Source organism: Canis aureus, chromosome X (assembly GCF_053574225.1).
Source record: "Canis aureus isolate CA01 chromosome X, VMU_Caureus_v.1.0, whole genome shotgun sequence".
NCBI classification, from domain to species: Eukaryota; Metazoa; Chordata; class Mammalia; order Carnivora; family Canidae; genus Canis; species Canis aureus.
The window spans coordinates 19,399,386-19,414,935 of NC_135649.1; the positions used below are offsets into that span (position 1 = coordinate 19,399,386).

General features: G+C 41.9%; 1 protein-coding gene across 1 annotated transcript in view; it reads left to right on the top strand.

Annotated features, from left to right (window-relative positions):
- The window catches only part of GPC3 (glypican 3), a 443,047-nt gene that overhangs the window by 318,798 nt on the left and 108,699 nt on the right, over nt 1-15,550 (top strand). The window contains exon 6 of the mRNA XM_077887586.1: nt 8,638-8,758. Coding sequence (XP_077743712.1) covers nt 8,638-8,758 — 121 coding nt within the window. The remainder of the gene's footprint in view (nt 1-8,637; nt 8,759-15,550) is intronic.

Sequence of the window (15,550 nt, forward strand, 5' to 3'; positions counted from 1 at the left end):
ATGTGGGCATGTGTTATTGATGTATGTGATCTGTCCTCCAACTCCTCCCTTGGCTCTTCTGTTTGGGGAAGAGTTCCAGGTTCCGTGTAGGTCGCACCAGCAGTGATGCTTGGCCTCTTCTGGGCCCCAGTCTGCCCATCTGTAAAAGAAGGGCATGGGACTAAATGATTCGAGGGTTTTTTCCAACTCTGATATTCATTCCCATGAGTTAAAATCTAACCTAAAAAAAAACGACTAACTGAAAAACAGGTAAAGATCATTTCCTTTTGGCTTGACTCCCACGGGACAAGAAAACATCTGGTTTTCTGGGCTAGTTCTCTGGTCCAGAAGGAGTTGATAAATGAGTTTGGGGTGATTGAATAATAAATCTCTACTGTACATGGTGTTCTGTTCCAGCCCCACCTCCGGTTCCTGGGCTTCTGAATTACATATTTCATTCTGGTTTTGTAAGAGTGAATCTGGGTCAAAGTCCTCTCCTTCTTGATATGTCCTGCCTCAAGGACACCCCCACCCCAACAGGAGAACCCTTAGCCAGTACCTCCCGCCCTGGCCTGGCATCCAAACTGCCAGTGGTCGGGCGCAAAGCCCAGAAGGCACTTCTCACCAAGGCTTCCCACACCCTGGGCTCTGCCTGGCCGTTGATCTCACTTTGGCTTCCTTATTGACTTTTCTCTCTCCTTACCTCCAGGTTCCTCTGCAGAGTTTGCTTCCTTAGACAAACGTTCAGGGGATGCCAGCATCCATCCGCCTTTGCTCTCTACATTCCCTTCTCTGTGGGGGGCTGCTCCCCACAGCCAGACTCTTCTCCCTGTGGCGGGTGATTTTCAACTTCTCACGCTTTCCTAGCCATCTGGAAAATATTCTTGGCTTCTTTAGGTTTAAATGACTTCTTGAGTATATTCCAAGACCGATCTTTTATCCCCCCCCACCTCACAGGGAGCTCTGAAACTAGGTAAAAAAACAGATTCTAATACAAATATTCCATTGTATAGCTAATGCCCACTAAATGAGATAGAAATGGATTTCCATCTCTCTAGTTTTTTCTCTAGCTTTTACTTCCTGTCTGTTGAAATGTATTGGTAATTAGCTTCTGAAAGGCCGTTGTTTGGGAACAGAGGGGCTTCTTGGAGTATGGTGGGATATATGTTTCTGGCACTCTCCTGGTTGAAATTTGCTTTCAGGTGGTACTGTTGTGCTGACAAAATACGGAAAACATTTTCCTTTAAACATGCGTATAAATAAATAAGCAAATTTTTGCTATCTTTATTAAATGCATTTACCAGACTCAACTATTTTCACCTTTGCTTTATTTTTCTGTTCATTTATGTACATTGAAACTGCCTCTTGGATAGAAAGAAGAACATTTTTTCTAGGCCTCTTAACAAGACGGTTTTTCTACCCTGTGTTCTAGTTTGTTTTTAAAGCTATTTATACTCTTTCAATTATCCCATTTTTTCCACAGTGATTACTGTGGCTGGAGCACTTTTCAAAGAAACTAGCTGATAAATCAGGGGCTCCATGCAATACTGCAGCATTTCCATAAGATGGCGCTCTGAGAATGTGAGCTCTGTAACTAACTGACTTGCAGCTCTCCGTATAACCTGGCAGCAAATTAAACTTTTGTAAAATCACATATTTGGGGGTGAGGGGGGCGTTAGCCCTTCTAAGACTTACTCTCAAACACTTGCCATCATTCTAATGCCCAACGGAAGAAGGAAAGTGAACTCTCTAGCAGCCCCCTACCTTGTATCCATGCTAGCAATGTTTGAAATCAGCAGTGTGCATTTAAGGGACCTTTTAAAGAATGGAATTTCTTCTAAAAGGGGGGGATTGTGATACTAACAGCTCCAACTCGTGCTGTTAGATAAGCCCCTCTCTGGGTCTCAGTTTCTTCTCCTACCGAGTGGATTGGACAAGATGATCTCTTAAGGGTGCTTCCGTTTCCAGCAATTTCTACATTTGAATTCATTGATTTCTTTCCACTACACCATTACTGCGTTGGCCAGCACAGAAATGGGAAGAAAAGATTGCCCATTTTACGCTTGTTTGACTCTATTCCTCTTCTACAAGTGCTCTCTTTGCTTCAACTGTCCCAAGACAAGCATGCCCAGATGTCCTGTTTTAATTAGGTTCCTTTTCTCTTTATGGCTTTTGCACCGGTACCCCCCTCCTCCCCCATCCTTGACCAATCTGCCTGAACAGAAGCATGTCCCCCTTTTCACTTCACAAATAGGGGTTTCTTGGCATTATGGCATTCATTTTTGTGCTAAGCAGACACCAAAGTGGATGGGCAAAGGCAAAGACACTGCACATAATACTTAAAGATGCCGCTTCTTAGGTCACACATCACATGTCCAGTTAAGAAAACTTGAGATTCCAGAGATAGGAATTTCTCTCTATTCATTTTCTCTCCTCCACTGGCCAGTGTTTATTGCCAGAACCATGTCAAAGCTTTAGGAAATAAGCAGAATTCCTGAGAGAGGACAATTAATCTAATTAGAGGTGACTGTCGCTAAGTAGATAACTCATCATTAATATCCTCCATGGCCAGCAGTGTCCACGTTCCTGATGCTCTGGCCAGTCTGTGGATGAGGGTCGTGCTGTGATGGCTTGTCCTCATTCAGAGCCTCTCATGCACCATACATGTCAGTGGCATAGAGAGAGCTGAATTAATTAATGCAAAAGCTACAGAGACACCCCTAACCGAGTCCCTCTGGGCTTGAAGCCCAGAGCATGCATGTTACATAAAATCCCCTGGGGGGCACATCACATCTGCCACATTGCTATAGCCAAGGTGACAAGGCAGAAAGGCATTAGACACAACATTCTCCTGTGTTCATTCTCTCTCCTATTGTCCTTAGAGATTTCAAATCGCCTTTGGTGCTTGTCTAATGGCGTGGTGGTTGTGGTCACGGTGGATTATTGATTCCTCTGACCCTAGTACCATATCTCCCAAGAATGCAAATATTTCACCTAATAGCAGTACTGTTGGATCTGTGTTTGGGAGAAGAAACTCCACCCACACACAGGACTCTCACCTGGAGGTTTCAGAGGGCAAGCCCAGGAATCTGCTGAGTAGGTGAGAACTGCCATTGGGTGTGCTGTGCTGAGTTTGGTGACCACTACAGGGACCTTATGAGTCACCTCACATAGTGGAGCAGTGTGGTGAGGAACTGGCAAATACCTAGACGGCATGGACGATTTCTTAAGGAAGCAATAGCAGCGTAGCAGTTCAGAACAGAGGCAGCTAGGGGCACCTCACTAGTTCAGTGGATGGAACATGTGACTCTTGATCTCTGGGTTGTGAGTTTGAGCCCCAGGTGGTGTGTAGAGATGACAAAAATAAAATCTTAAAAAAAAAGAACACAGGTAGCTAGAAATAGACTCACAAGATTTCTAACCCCAGCTTTGCTATCAACTAGCTGTGTGATCTTGGGCAAGTGACTTGAATTCTCTGGGCTTATTTCCTCATCTGTTAAAAAAGTGGCTGATAATAATAGTGCCTATCTCATTGGGAGGTTCGGAGGAGTCAATGAGATGCTGTATGGTGGTTTTTGTTTTTGTTTTTTTCCTTAGTGCTTTAAACGGTATCTGGTACAGAGAAACACTCAATACTGACAGCTCTTGTTATTGTAAGTACCACAAGGTACTCTGGGTAGTACAAAAGAGAACTAACCAAGCCTCTGCCTTCAAAGATCTTACAGATTTTATGGGCTGGCGAATGAAATGTACATAAGAGGAGCACAAGCAACTTGTGGCCACTCCCCACAACACCATTATACACAAGGGCCACAGGTCAGGATGCATCAGGGTGGTTCGAGGAGGCTCTCGGTTGCTTTCAGGAAAGGGCTCTAGGCAACCTACAGGGAAGGCAAGGAAGACCTTGAATAACCTACTTACCTCCTTTTGAGAGAAGCTGCTCATAAAAATGTGCATTCATAATCACAGCCTCACTGATATGCTCTTTTTTAAAAAAATATTTTATTTGTTCATGAGAGACACACACAGAGAGAGAGAGAGAGAGGGAGAGACACAGGCAGAGGGAGAAGCAGGCTCCATGCAGGGAGCCTGATGTGGGACTCGATCTCGGGTCTCCAAGGTCATGCCCTAGGCCAAAGGCAGCGCCAAACCGCCAAACCGCTGAGCCACCCAGGGATCCCCTGATATGTTCTTTGAAATGAGCAAGTTGGAGTCACCTTACTGAAGAGTATGAAACATATAGGCTGTATTTAACCTCATGAAGCAGAGTTTGTGACCTGATAATAAGCATCTGAGGTGTGAAGGTGACCCAGGGTGATTATGTCTATTGCATTCTGTCATAAAACACCATTAAGCTAGGCTGTTAGTGATGGCCACCATAACTCTTACCAAGAAGGATTTCCCATCGGCCCTGACATATGTATAGGAGTTAGCCCTGCTTTTAATTTGTCTTTTCTTTTCTTTGGTTTTCTCTTTTGCCTTTAAGAAAATTAACTACTCTATAAAACTTCACTCATTAAATATTAAATTATTATAAAGATTTAAAAATTGGGGCACCTGGGGGGCTCGGTTAAGCATCTACCTTCGGCTCAGGTCATGATCTCAGGGTCCTGGAATCAAGCCCCATGTCAGGCTCCTGGCTCAGCAAGAAGTCTGCCTCTCTCTTTCCTCTGTCCCTCCCCCCATTCATGCTCTCTCTCTCTCTCTCTCTCTCTCTCTCTCTCTCTCTCCCCCCCCCAAATAAATTAATAAAATCTTTTAAAAATTTACAAGATATGGGAGAACATAAAATTAAGAGTTTCCCCAACGTCAGGAGCCTACTTCTCAACCTCTCTCTCTGTGCCTCTCATGAATAAATAAATAAAATCTTAGGGAAGCCCAGGTGGCTCAGTGGTTTAGCACTGCCTTCAGTTCAGGGCATGATCCTGGAGACCCGGGATCTAGTTCCACGTCAGGCTCCCTGCGTGGAGCCTTCTTCTCCCTCTGCTTGGGTCTCTGCCTCTCTCTCTTTCTGTGTCTCTCATGAATAAATAAATAAATATATATTTTTTAAAAATCTTAAAGATAGAGTTCCCCAACATCTCTTCTTGCTCACCAGAGTGAGCTATTACCATTTCTTAAAAATTTTCTGTGTCTGTCTGAACATATATAAAGTACAGGAGAGTTGTGCATATGCAGACCCATTTTTACCCCAAATGGAATCACACTGTATGTTCTTAAGCACTACTTGTATCTGCAACTGTGTATCTTGGATTTGGCTTCATGTCAATGCATATAGATTGACTTCATCCTTTTAATGTCTGCATAATATTCCATTTAGCACTTGTGGCTTTTAAGGGCCCATTCTGTATTCTGTCTGGCTAAGGAGAACAGAGTAGAGAGGTGGGAAACAGAAAAGATCAGGGGCATGGGGAAGGTATTGAGACACCTAAAGGGAGAGTACAAGAACACTGAGTTTTAAAACAGTGCCATGAAATTTTAGCAGCCATGGGAATCAGTTGGATCAGTACTTTTGGTTATTGCTTTGTGGAATACATAAAATAAAGGCAAGTTTTAGGTCGAAGCCACAGGCCAGCTCTTCCTAACACTTCTGTAACCAGAAACCATGCTTAATTTACTAAAGTCCTTTGAGGATTTAAATAGCACATGTATAGAGTGGAACAGTGGATGCTATTTCAACTTTCAAAAAGTTTGGCAAGCTTTTCAACCCAAAGCTGTTTTTAAAAAATTGAGTCACCATGGGATTGGAGAGCAGTGTTTTGTCCTGGCTCCTGATCCGTGGCTTGGAGATAAGAAGCAAAAAAATAGAGCGAAAGGGACACTTTTCCAAATGGCAAAAAAAAAAAAATATAGAAGGGCCACAAGGGATCAGCTGTGGGACTAATTTGATTTAATACTTATAGGTGATTTGGAAGATGGAGTATAGGGCAAAATCGCTATGTTGGCAGATGTCTTTACACTATTCCAATGAGGATCATAAACTTCAGGAAGACGTTTGTTTTGTAGGAGCAGGCATAGAAGTGACCAGCGAGCTTCAATATGAATAAGCCCATGGAAATGTCTCTGGGGACACATTCCTGAAGTTCATTTCAGAAGATTTATAATAAGCCTTACCTCTTTATCTGTGAATAGGGTCTCTGCTTCAGGCATCAGTAGGTGCAAAGAAAGACATGATGAAGTTGCTGGTATCATCAGGAGGGAGATGGTGTTTATTTTTTATTTTATTTTTATTTTTTTTTTAATTTTTATTTATTTATGATAGTCACAGAGAGAGAGAGAGAGAGAGAGAGAGAGAGGCAGAGACATAGGCAGAGGGAGAAGCAGGCTCCATGCACTGGGAGCCTGATGTGGGATTCAATCCCGGGTCTCCAGGATCGTGCCCTGGGCCAAAGGCAGGCGCCAAACCGCTGCGCCACCCAGGGATCCCGGGAGACGGTGTTTAAACAGCATTATATGAACATAAAAGAGAAGGCTAGTAAGCTGATTGGCACAAGATATATAAATAAAGAATACTGCTTTGCATTTCTTTAATATAGCCCCAAAGGCAATTGGTTTTTGATGCTTGGTGATCTGTGTATTCTCTCATCTTCAAAGTTAAATAAGCTGAATATGTTAGGCTATCATTTCAGAAGAAATGCAATCAAATGTTCTCTTCAACTTTACTACAAAATATTTTCCTTTTCGTGGGGTGCCTGCCTGGCTCAGTCGGTGGAGCACCTGACTCTTGATCTTGGGGTCATGAGTTTGAGCCCCATGTTGAGTGTAGGGATTATTTAAAAAACATTTTCCTTTATAGGATGACTTTTAATTATGAAAGTCAGAACTAGATTTCCTGATCTCCTCTGCTACCACATATCTTTTTCAAAGCATGTCCTTAATATTGGCAGATACATTATATCATGGAAGGGAATGCCTAACAAAACCAGAGCAGTATCTTCTGAAGTTGTGGAATTTTCAGTTATAAATAATAAAAATGTCTGCTGTATCCATCACAATGTAATTGAGAAGCTCAAGTAGGCTGAATGATAAGAAACTGCTTTGTATGGTGCTATGCAAAAATATGGTAGTATTAATTATTTATTGCATGTCATAATTTGGGATTAGAAATATGAAGTGAGGGGTGCCCAGGTGGCTCAGTCAGTTGAGCATCTGACTCTTGATTTTGGCTCAGGTCATGATCTCGAGGCCCTGGGATTGAGCCCTGTGGCAGGCTTCCTGCTCGGCAGGGAGTCTGCTTCTACTTCTCCCTCTCCCTCTGCTGTTCCCTCATCCCTCCGCCCCCTGCTCTCTCTCTGTCTCAAATGCATAAATAAATAAAATCTTTTTTTAAAAAAAAAAGAAATATGGGGATGCCTGGATGGCTCAGCGGTTGAGCATCTGCCTTTGGCTCAGAGTGTGATCCCGGGATCTGGGATAGAGTCCCACATCAGGCTCCCTGCGGGGGGCCTGCTTCTCCCTCTGCCTATGTCTCTGACTCTGTGTCTCTCTCTCTCTATGTGTGTGTCTCTCATGAATAAATAAATAAAATCTTTTAAAAAAATAAGTGATTAAATTCTGAGAAATGATCCTTTATAGCTATTCATGCAAATGTGCAAAGATTGGTATACAAGAATGTTCCTTGTAGCATTGTTTATATTAACTAATTATTAGGAATAATTCAATTGTTCATCAAGGATTCGCTAAATAAATTATGATATAGCCAGCCATACAGAAGAATAAGGACAAGACAGTTATTTATCTTCCAATGTGGAAATATGTCTAAGCTATACATTAAGTGATAAAACATTGCAAATCAGCATGAATAGTATGCTTCCAATTTGGGTTAAAATTATGTGTTAGTACAAGTGTGCAGAAACCCCTGGAAGAATATATATCAAACTGTCAGCCATGCTTCTCTCTTGAAAGGATAGAATGATGGGAGAACTTTTACTTTATGCTTTATTTCTGTACTGTTTAAATTGTTTACAATGACCATTATTATTTTTGTAATTAAAAATGCAAATAAAAGAAATATGAATTTGCCCTTAACCCGACTATCCTATTTTAACGGGGGTGGGGGGATGGGGAGAAAAGTGCATAAGGTGAGGGCAAGTTTATATTTCACATGGCTTGGAATGCCTCCTGAAAAGAAACCCAACTCTAAGGCCTACAGGAAATGGTGGGAGGAGGAAGTGGAGGAGAAGGAAGAGGTCAAGAACATGCAAGCATCTTTCTTTTTTCCAGTGAGTAGAAAGCACACTCAGAGTTAAGTTCCCTTTTGCATAGACCCCTAAGACCCCGGACCTCCCTTTTTTTTTTTTTTTTTCCGGACCTCCCTTAATGTAGCTCTCATCACTCTGAGTTGCCATCAGCTCTTACTCTTCTAGATGCCACACTAGATCCATCCAGAACACAGCAAGGGAGGAGACTTTGTCTCTCTTGGTCATTGTTGTATCCCCAACTCTTTGGGAAAAAAAAAAAAAGATGTTGAATGTTCTCGATTGCAAATAGACTCTATCTAGAGTAGTTTAGTTTCACGCCATTGGACCATCCTGTAGTTTTAAAGGCTGAAGAGAGCTTGGGGTCTGCTTGACCATTGGTGCCAAGTACAGTCAGTCAGCTTTTGTTTTGCTTGGGACCCTCCTGTGACAAACATTTTCCTTACCTTCCCCTTTCCAGATACAGCCAGAAGGCAGCGAGGAATGGCATGAAAAATCAGTTCAACCTCCATGAGCTGAAAATGAAGGGCCCTGAGCCAGTGGTCAGTCAGATTATTGACAAACTGAAGCACATTAACCAGGTAAGTGGTATATCAAACAAAAATGGAAATGGGGGAAAAATGAGGGAAGGACAATGTCTACTGTTCTAGTTGTGGTCTCGGGCTCATGGAGAGGCAGCCATTCTTCATTTTCTTCAAAGATTTTGTCTATTGGGGCGCCTGGGAGGCTCAGTTAGGTAAGTGTCTGACTCGTGATTTCTGCTCAGGTCATGATCTCAGGGTTGTGTGATCAAGTCCTGAGTCAGGCTCCATTCTTGGCAGGAGTCTGCTGGAGAGTTTCTCTATCCTCCCTCTCTCTGTCCCTCCCCACACTCATGCTGTATGTGTGTGTGTGTGTGTGTGTGTCTAAAATAAATAAATAAATATTCAAAAAAATATTCTCTTTGTTAAAAAGGACTTCTGACCCTTGTTTTCCACCTCATTTTTATTTTGTTGTTTTTGTTTTGTTGTGTTTTTTTGTTTTGTTTTTTTAGTAATCTCTACAACCAACATGAGGCTTAAACCCATGACTCTGAGATCAAGAGTTGCACACTTTTCTGACTGAGGCAACCAGGCACCCCTTCGCCCAACTTTTAAATTATAAAAATAATATTGTAATATTAAAGCTTGGAAAATAGAGGGGAAAATATTTCTCACAATCCCACTACTCTAGCTGTTTTCATTTTTAGCTGTTCTTTTCTAATATTTGTCCAAAAAACTACATTCACACAGACTTGTTACATAATTGGAATTACACAAGTGATTTATAACTCTTAAAATTAACACTATATTGGAAACACTTTTTCATATTGTCACAAATCTTCATATTAATCATTTTTATGGCTAAGATTTCTTTAAGCATTCATCATAATTAATCAGCTTGCTTTTGCTGGACACTCAGATTGTTTCAGATTTTTTTTACTATCATAAATAAAGCTACCTCTTCATGCATGATGCCTTTGCCTGATCTTAGATCACTTTCTTAAGATATTGGTATTAGCAGGTTAAAGGATATGAGTGTTTTAATGCATGCTTCCAAATTGCTTTCCAATGGGGACATGTATCAGCTTTCACTGCCACCAAGAAGATACTAGAAGACCAACTTCACTGCACCCTTGCCAACTTCTGACTCACTGCCATGCACAAAGACACCCACAGATTCCCTTGACCTGTACACAGAGTTTTTCCTCTCATGAGAAGTTTAGTAACTAAGACACAAATAGAAGTTAGTTGTACCATCTGCTTGTGATTGCTTTGTGGCCACAATAAAAAAAATGCCACCAAAAGTGCCACTGTATACCACAGTGACAGTGTTCCTGCTCCATGATCCATGGGTGGGAGGGCCCTGGCAACACTGACTTCTATTTGTAGCTTAGAAAGAACTTAACGCAACTAAAATCCTTATGCAAGGGCAGAGGTTTCTGGATGAAGACATTGGCATGGTTTTATTTTTTAATAGGAAGGTTAGCAGTGACATTTTTGTGGTTCTTAGAAAATGTTTGGAAGAGCTTTCTGATAGTGGTGTATTTCACTGCAAATGGCTTTGTGAAAATATTTACAACGCACTTGGGTGTGACTCCTCCAGTGCCTAATAAAGTGCTCTGCAATCAAGGAGCACTTAATAAATAGTTGTTAGTGCTGCCGAGCACGTGATAATGGTGGTATTTGCCTCAAAGGTCCTTCTTTCCGTGAACTCCCAACCTCATGAGGCTCTACAAACCCTGGGTAGATATAGTATGATTACTTCAAAATGCATCTCTGAAGGGTTCAGAACATGATGTAAACCACTTAATGACTGAACTGAGGGCATGATATGCTTCACCTGTGGACAAAAGCAGCCTGTTGTCCTCTGAATGATTTCTAAATTATCTCTAACCAAATCTATGGGGTGGGGGCTCTGCTCAACTGGTTAGACACCACACCCTCCCTCTCCTCCCTGCCTCCCCCCCCCCCACACACACACTAGTGAGGTCAAACCCTCAAGCTCCATCCACATGCCCCATCCTAAAAGAAGAGGAGTGTCAAAAGATCTCTTTGATCAATGGATCTGAAAGAACACCTACTGTGTGCTCAGCCAGGGGCCAGGGGCCAGGGACTTTGGGAGCCACAAGAAGTCTAACCCTCTGTCTTCATAGCTTCCTTGGAGGGGAAGCACAAGCATAGAATGTACTTTAAGATAGAAGGCAGCCTGTGATGAAGAGCCAGAGAAAAGTTGCTGCTCATCAGTTTTGGCTGGGTTGTGTAGGCCTCAGGTGGGCCAGGTGATGGGAAGAAGGATGGCAGAGGGGGCAAGTGCTAAGAGCTGCCAAAAACAATGAGTAGGTAAACACAAAGCAAGGGAGTAGCAGTCCTAAAGAGAAGTCAAAGGCCTTTGGATGGACCCCCACTGGGGAAAAGGAATGCTGTATCAGATGTGGGCTTCTAGGTGATCCAGTGGTCACTAAAAATACAGCCTTTTAGCAAGAATGTTGAGTGTTTGATATTAATAACATGGGAGACCATGTGGGACAGTGGGAAGAACATGGGCTTTGGATCCAGATGGATCTGAATTCTGCTGCAGCTTTCACTAGGTATATAACTTTAAGCAAGTCATTGGATCTGACCTTTAGTTTTCTTGTCTGTACTATAGAGACATATCAAAATCCCTCTTACAAAGTTCCTGTGAGAACTAGAAATTTTATCTAGGCCCCCATTATAGAAAGCTTACATATAATTACATATACAACGTACTTTATGTATTCTGTATTTTTATATACATACATACACCAATATATATAATTGTGTATGCCCAACAGACAATAAATGGCAGTTAAGATGATTATAATTCAGGATTCCCTCAGTAGGCAGAACTTGAATTTGAAAGGGAGCATTATTCCAGTACTTTCTGCCAGTCTGTCGAATCTGCTCCCCCAATCTTGTGTGGTTGTAGATCCCTTTGATGTGTCTCTTCTTTGCTCTCCCATATTGTTTCCTTCCTCTGACTTCCACTCGCAAAAGCTGAAACTGCTTCATAGGTAGGGAGGTATATATTATGAGAGTTGAAAAAGGGACCATTACAATTTCTTTCTCCCACCTCTGCCGTGAAATGTGTATGTGAACATTTTTGGTTCCCTTACAAATACCATTGAGCAACCAATTAATTCTCATTGATAGACCAGTTTTACCTGTTTACGTAGAGCTGTTAAAATTGCTTGGGCTCGAAACACCCACATTGACTTCTTTTTCTCATCTGTCTTGCTTTACATGGCCAAAACACATTTTTTTTCCTCAGACCTTCAATAAAATTCTTACTTTGGCTGTGATTCAATCGGAAAGTGAGACATTTTAAGAAAGTCAAAGAAGAATGTTACAGTGATGATAATGATGGTGAAGAAGAAGATGATGATGTGTCATATTTGTATAGCACTTAACCATATTTCAAATCGATTTCATGTTCTAAAAGTCTCAATGGTTATATTGGAAAAATATTCAACCGGAAAACGGTGTGAGATATAGCACTGTCGCAGAATCATTCTTTTTAAGAACTCATCATTACCTTTGGACGTTATTTAGCCCTTACTGACCCCTGCAGGGTAAGGGATAAAAAAAAAATGGCTGTCCCTTTTTTTATAACCAGGGAAACTGAGGCAGAAAGCCATTGAATGCTGAGTGGGCATGTTGCCAAAACATCCAGTGAGTTCACTTGAAAAATTCAATCAATCATCCAGATGTTGTTTCCTGTATGCTGCCAAACATCTGGATTCACTGAATGCCTGACTAAATTGACCTAAAGTTTTAGGGATTGGAGAGAGGTGGTGGGGGGAGGTGGGAGGATGGGGGTTGGCAGTGGAGAGAATCAAGTTAACTTGCCCAAGCTCGCGTGTGAGTGAGTGGCGCATCCAGGAGTGTAATGCCACTTTCCTGGGCCCCTTGCTTGGGGCTGTAGCTACTAAGCTGCAGTAGGATGCTCCAACATACACATCTGTAAATGCAGAGCTACTGGCTTCTCTCTGTCTCTGCGTGTATGGCCACGTGTGTCCGTCCCAATGGACCAAAGCTGGAGCCGTTTATGAGCACTTCCCAAAATAACTCTTCACTTTCTTCTGTGGAACTTCTCAGCTGCCTCCTTCCAGGTTGTCGTGGATCGCACTGGAAACGATATCCTCACCAAGGGACTAAAGTAACATTATTTCCATATTGCCGGTCCCGTGGTGTAACCTTGAGGGTATGGGTTCAGGGTCAGGCCCGGGGCCCCTTTCCTGGGAAGGCCTGCAGGTGTGGAACAGCCTCCCCTCCTCCTTCCAAGCCAGAGTTCATGTGTAACATTCCCACGATTGGAAATGAGGACCTTTTTACTTCCTTTTCAGTTTCTAATTTGTGTGAGGATTTATTGTCGGGTGTTCACAGAGCAACTGAATTCCCCTAAGCCCTCAGCATCAGTTCTGAAATTTGCTAGGCCATATTGCTTTAAAAAAAAAAAAACCATGTTTTTTTTTTGTTTTGTTTTTGTTAAGTGTTCTGCTCTGAGGCTCCTGCATGGAGAGAAGACCCCCCAGATACCAAGAATGATGACAATCCATTCTTACCCAGATGATACTCTGGGCCATTTGCCCTCTAACCCAGCTCCACTAGTGACATTTTCTCTATCTTCAAGACTAGCTAGCTGTGTTGTTAGTGCAGATTTGGCGATCCCTAAACTGCTGTCTGTTATCCTTCCCCAGGAAAGTCTCGAGGCTTATGATTTTTCCCCAATTTCAGTTCCGGTTCAAATGAGATTCCAAGAATGTTTTTCTTGCCTGTTGTAAACAGCTGAAAGCCCGAGCAGTCAATACCTGCCCATTCGGTGTCAGGGCTTTTCACTCAGAGTCGGATAAAGTCTCATCTGTTCAGGGTGGTTGAAATGTCCTGCTGAATGGTGGGGGAGTGGACTAGGTGGCCTCTTAAGATTCCTTCCAGCTGTGTGATTCCGTGATTTGTGGCTCAAGGTCAGCCTTTAACCCAGCACCCTCTTGTGAACAAGTCTTGTGACTTTATTCTCTGCTCTGCCACTCTTTTTAAAACACCCTGTTCCCAGGTCACCTCTTTCTACTTTGTAGCCTCTCATCTTTTCAGAGTTTGTTCCCTTCCCACCAGTCTTCCAGCCTGTGCAGATGGAACTTCAACTTGCCCTTCCCCACCCCACCCCCAAATCTTCTGTCCTCCTGCCTTGTTCCCAGTAGGCTATGAAAACATTAAATGATAAAAACACTTTTACATTTATCACTCTTAAACTTTCCCTCCTCCGAGGCCAGTTAGGTGACCTGGCTTCAGATCGTGTTAGCCACGTGACTCCATGTGAATGATATTAATTCTGCCAAATAATTGCATAGCTCAATTCTCTTTGTGGAGGTCTTTCGTGTACATTAGATAAGCTGATATTCACCATGGTTCTAAGAAGCAGCCATCTATTACTTCTGTTTACCAGATGAAAAAACTGAGGACACCAGAAGGCCAAGTGACCTACAGATGGTGAGTGGTGGGCCTGGACCTAGGATCCAGGGTCACTGATCTCAGACTGCATCTTTCCTTCCACTTCTTTACAGCCACGGCCCACCTTGCTCTGGTTAGCAAGATCTAGATATAAAAGATATGCAGAAGTACAAGGAGCAAAAACTGCTTAATTTGTCTGACAACTTCCAAGTCCCTAATATAGTCATTTCTATGGTTGAAGTTCTGAAATCATCAGCAAAGAAAGAATAAGTGCATTGTTTACTAAACATCAATTAGAAAATTCTTAGAAAACCAGCCACCATGCCATATAGTGTAGACACTGAAACACTTTGTGATATGGCTTTGAGTCATAAACAGTGGACAAACTTTCTATTAGCTCTCTCAAGTTCATAAAATGATGACAGATGGTCAAAGAAAAATTCAAAATGTAAAGCAGCCAGTGGGGTATCTCCATTTCCATCCCCTTCCATAAACACCTGAAAGTATTTGTAAGATGCCTGACAGATGACTCCGGTATCATGAAAAGACACTGGCTTTTGAAATAAAAAGTTAAAATTTTTAATAAGTTAATTAGTAAAGTTGTTAAGTGTCAGAGAAGTTCCCAGGACATTCCTTAGCATGTGGTTTAAAAGCAAAATCTGGAAGTGAATCTCAGGCATGATAGAAAACACTCTGAAGAACTTTTTTCAGAGTCTTCCCACAATAAAACCTCTTCTGATGGTTGCTAGAAAAGCCAACATTGATCTAAAATTTCAAAACAAAAGGAGAGACCTTTTGAGAGGCAAATTTAAATAAAAGGCCCTTCCAAATGGAATTATGTCCCAGTGTCTGTCACACTTCCTCACATACAAATAGTGTGGCAGAACTTTAGGAATGGCCGTTTCCATCTGGAACTGGAATGTGTGTGTGTGTGTGTGTGTGTGTGTGTGTGTGTGTGTGAAAGACAGAGTATCTACAATGGCATGTTAACAAGAGCCAAAGAATGACTTCTGAGTTACAAAAGGACAATGTGAGTTGGTCTTTAAATACCAGACCTAGACTCTGTGGAGCTAAACATTATTTCATGAAGTAAAAGGGAATTAGCCTATGCATTCCAAAACACATTTATCATTAAAAAATCTTCTGTCATTTAAAAAAAATCTTCTGTCATTTTGCTTAATAGCCTGAAAAATGATTACAATGTCTAGTGGCTTTGGGGAGCATGTGTTTTTGATATCTTAATTACTATGTACAGTTTAATAACACTGCACCAAGAATTCCCCAGTATTTCATATTAAATTTCTTGAAAATGAACTATTTGCTATATTTAGAATATACAGGATTAAAGGTACTTAAATTAGGTCATGTATTTTAGTCCTTGCATAT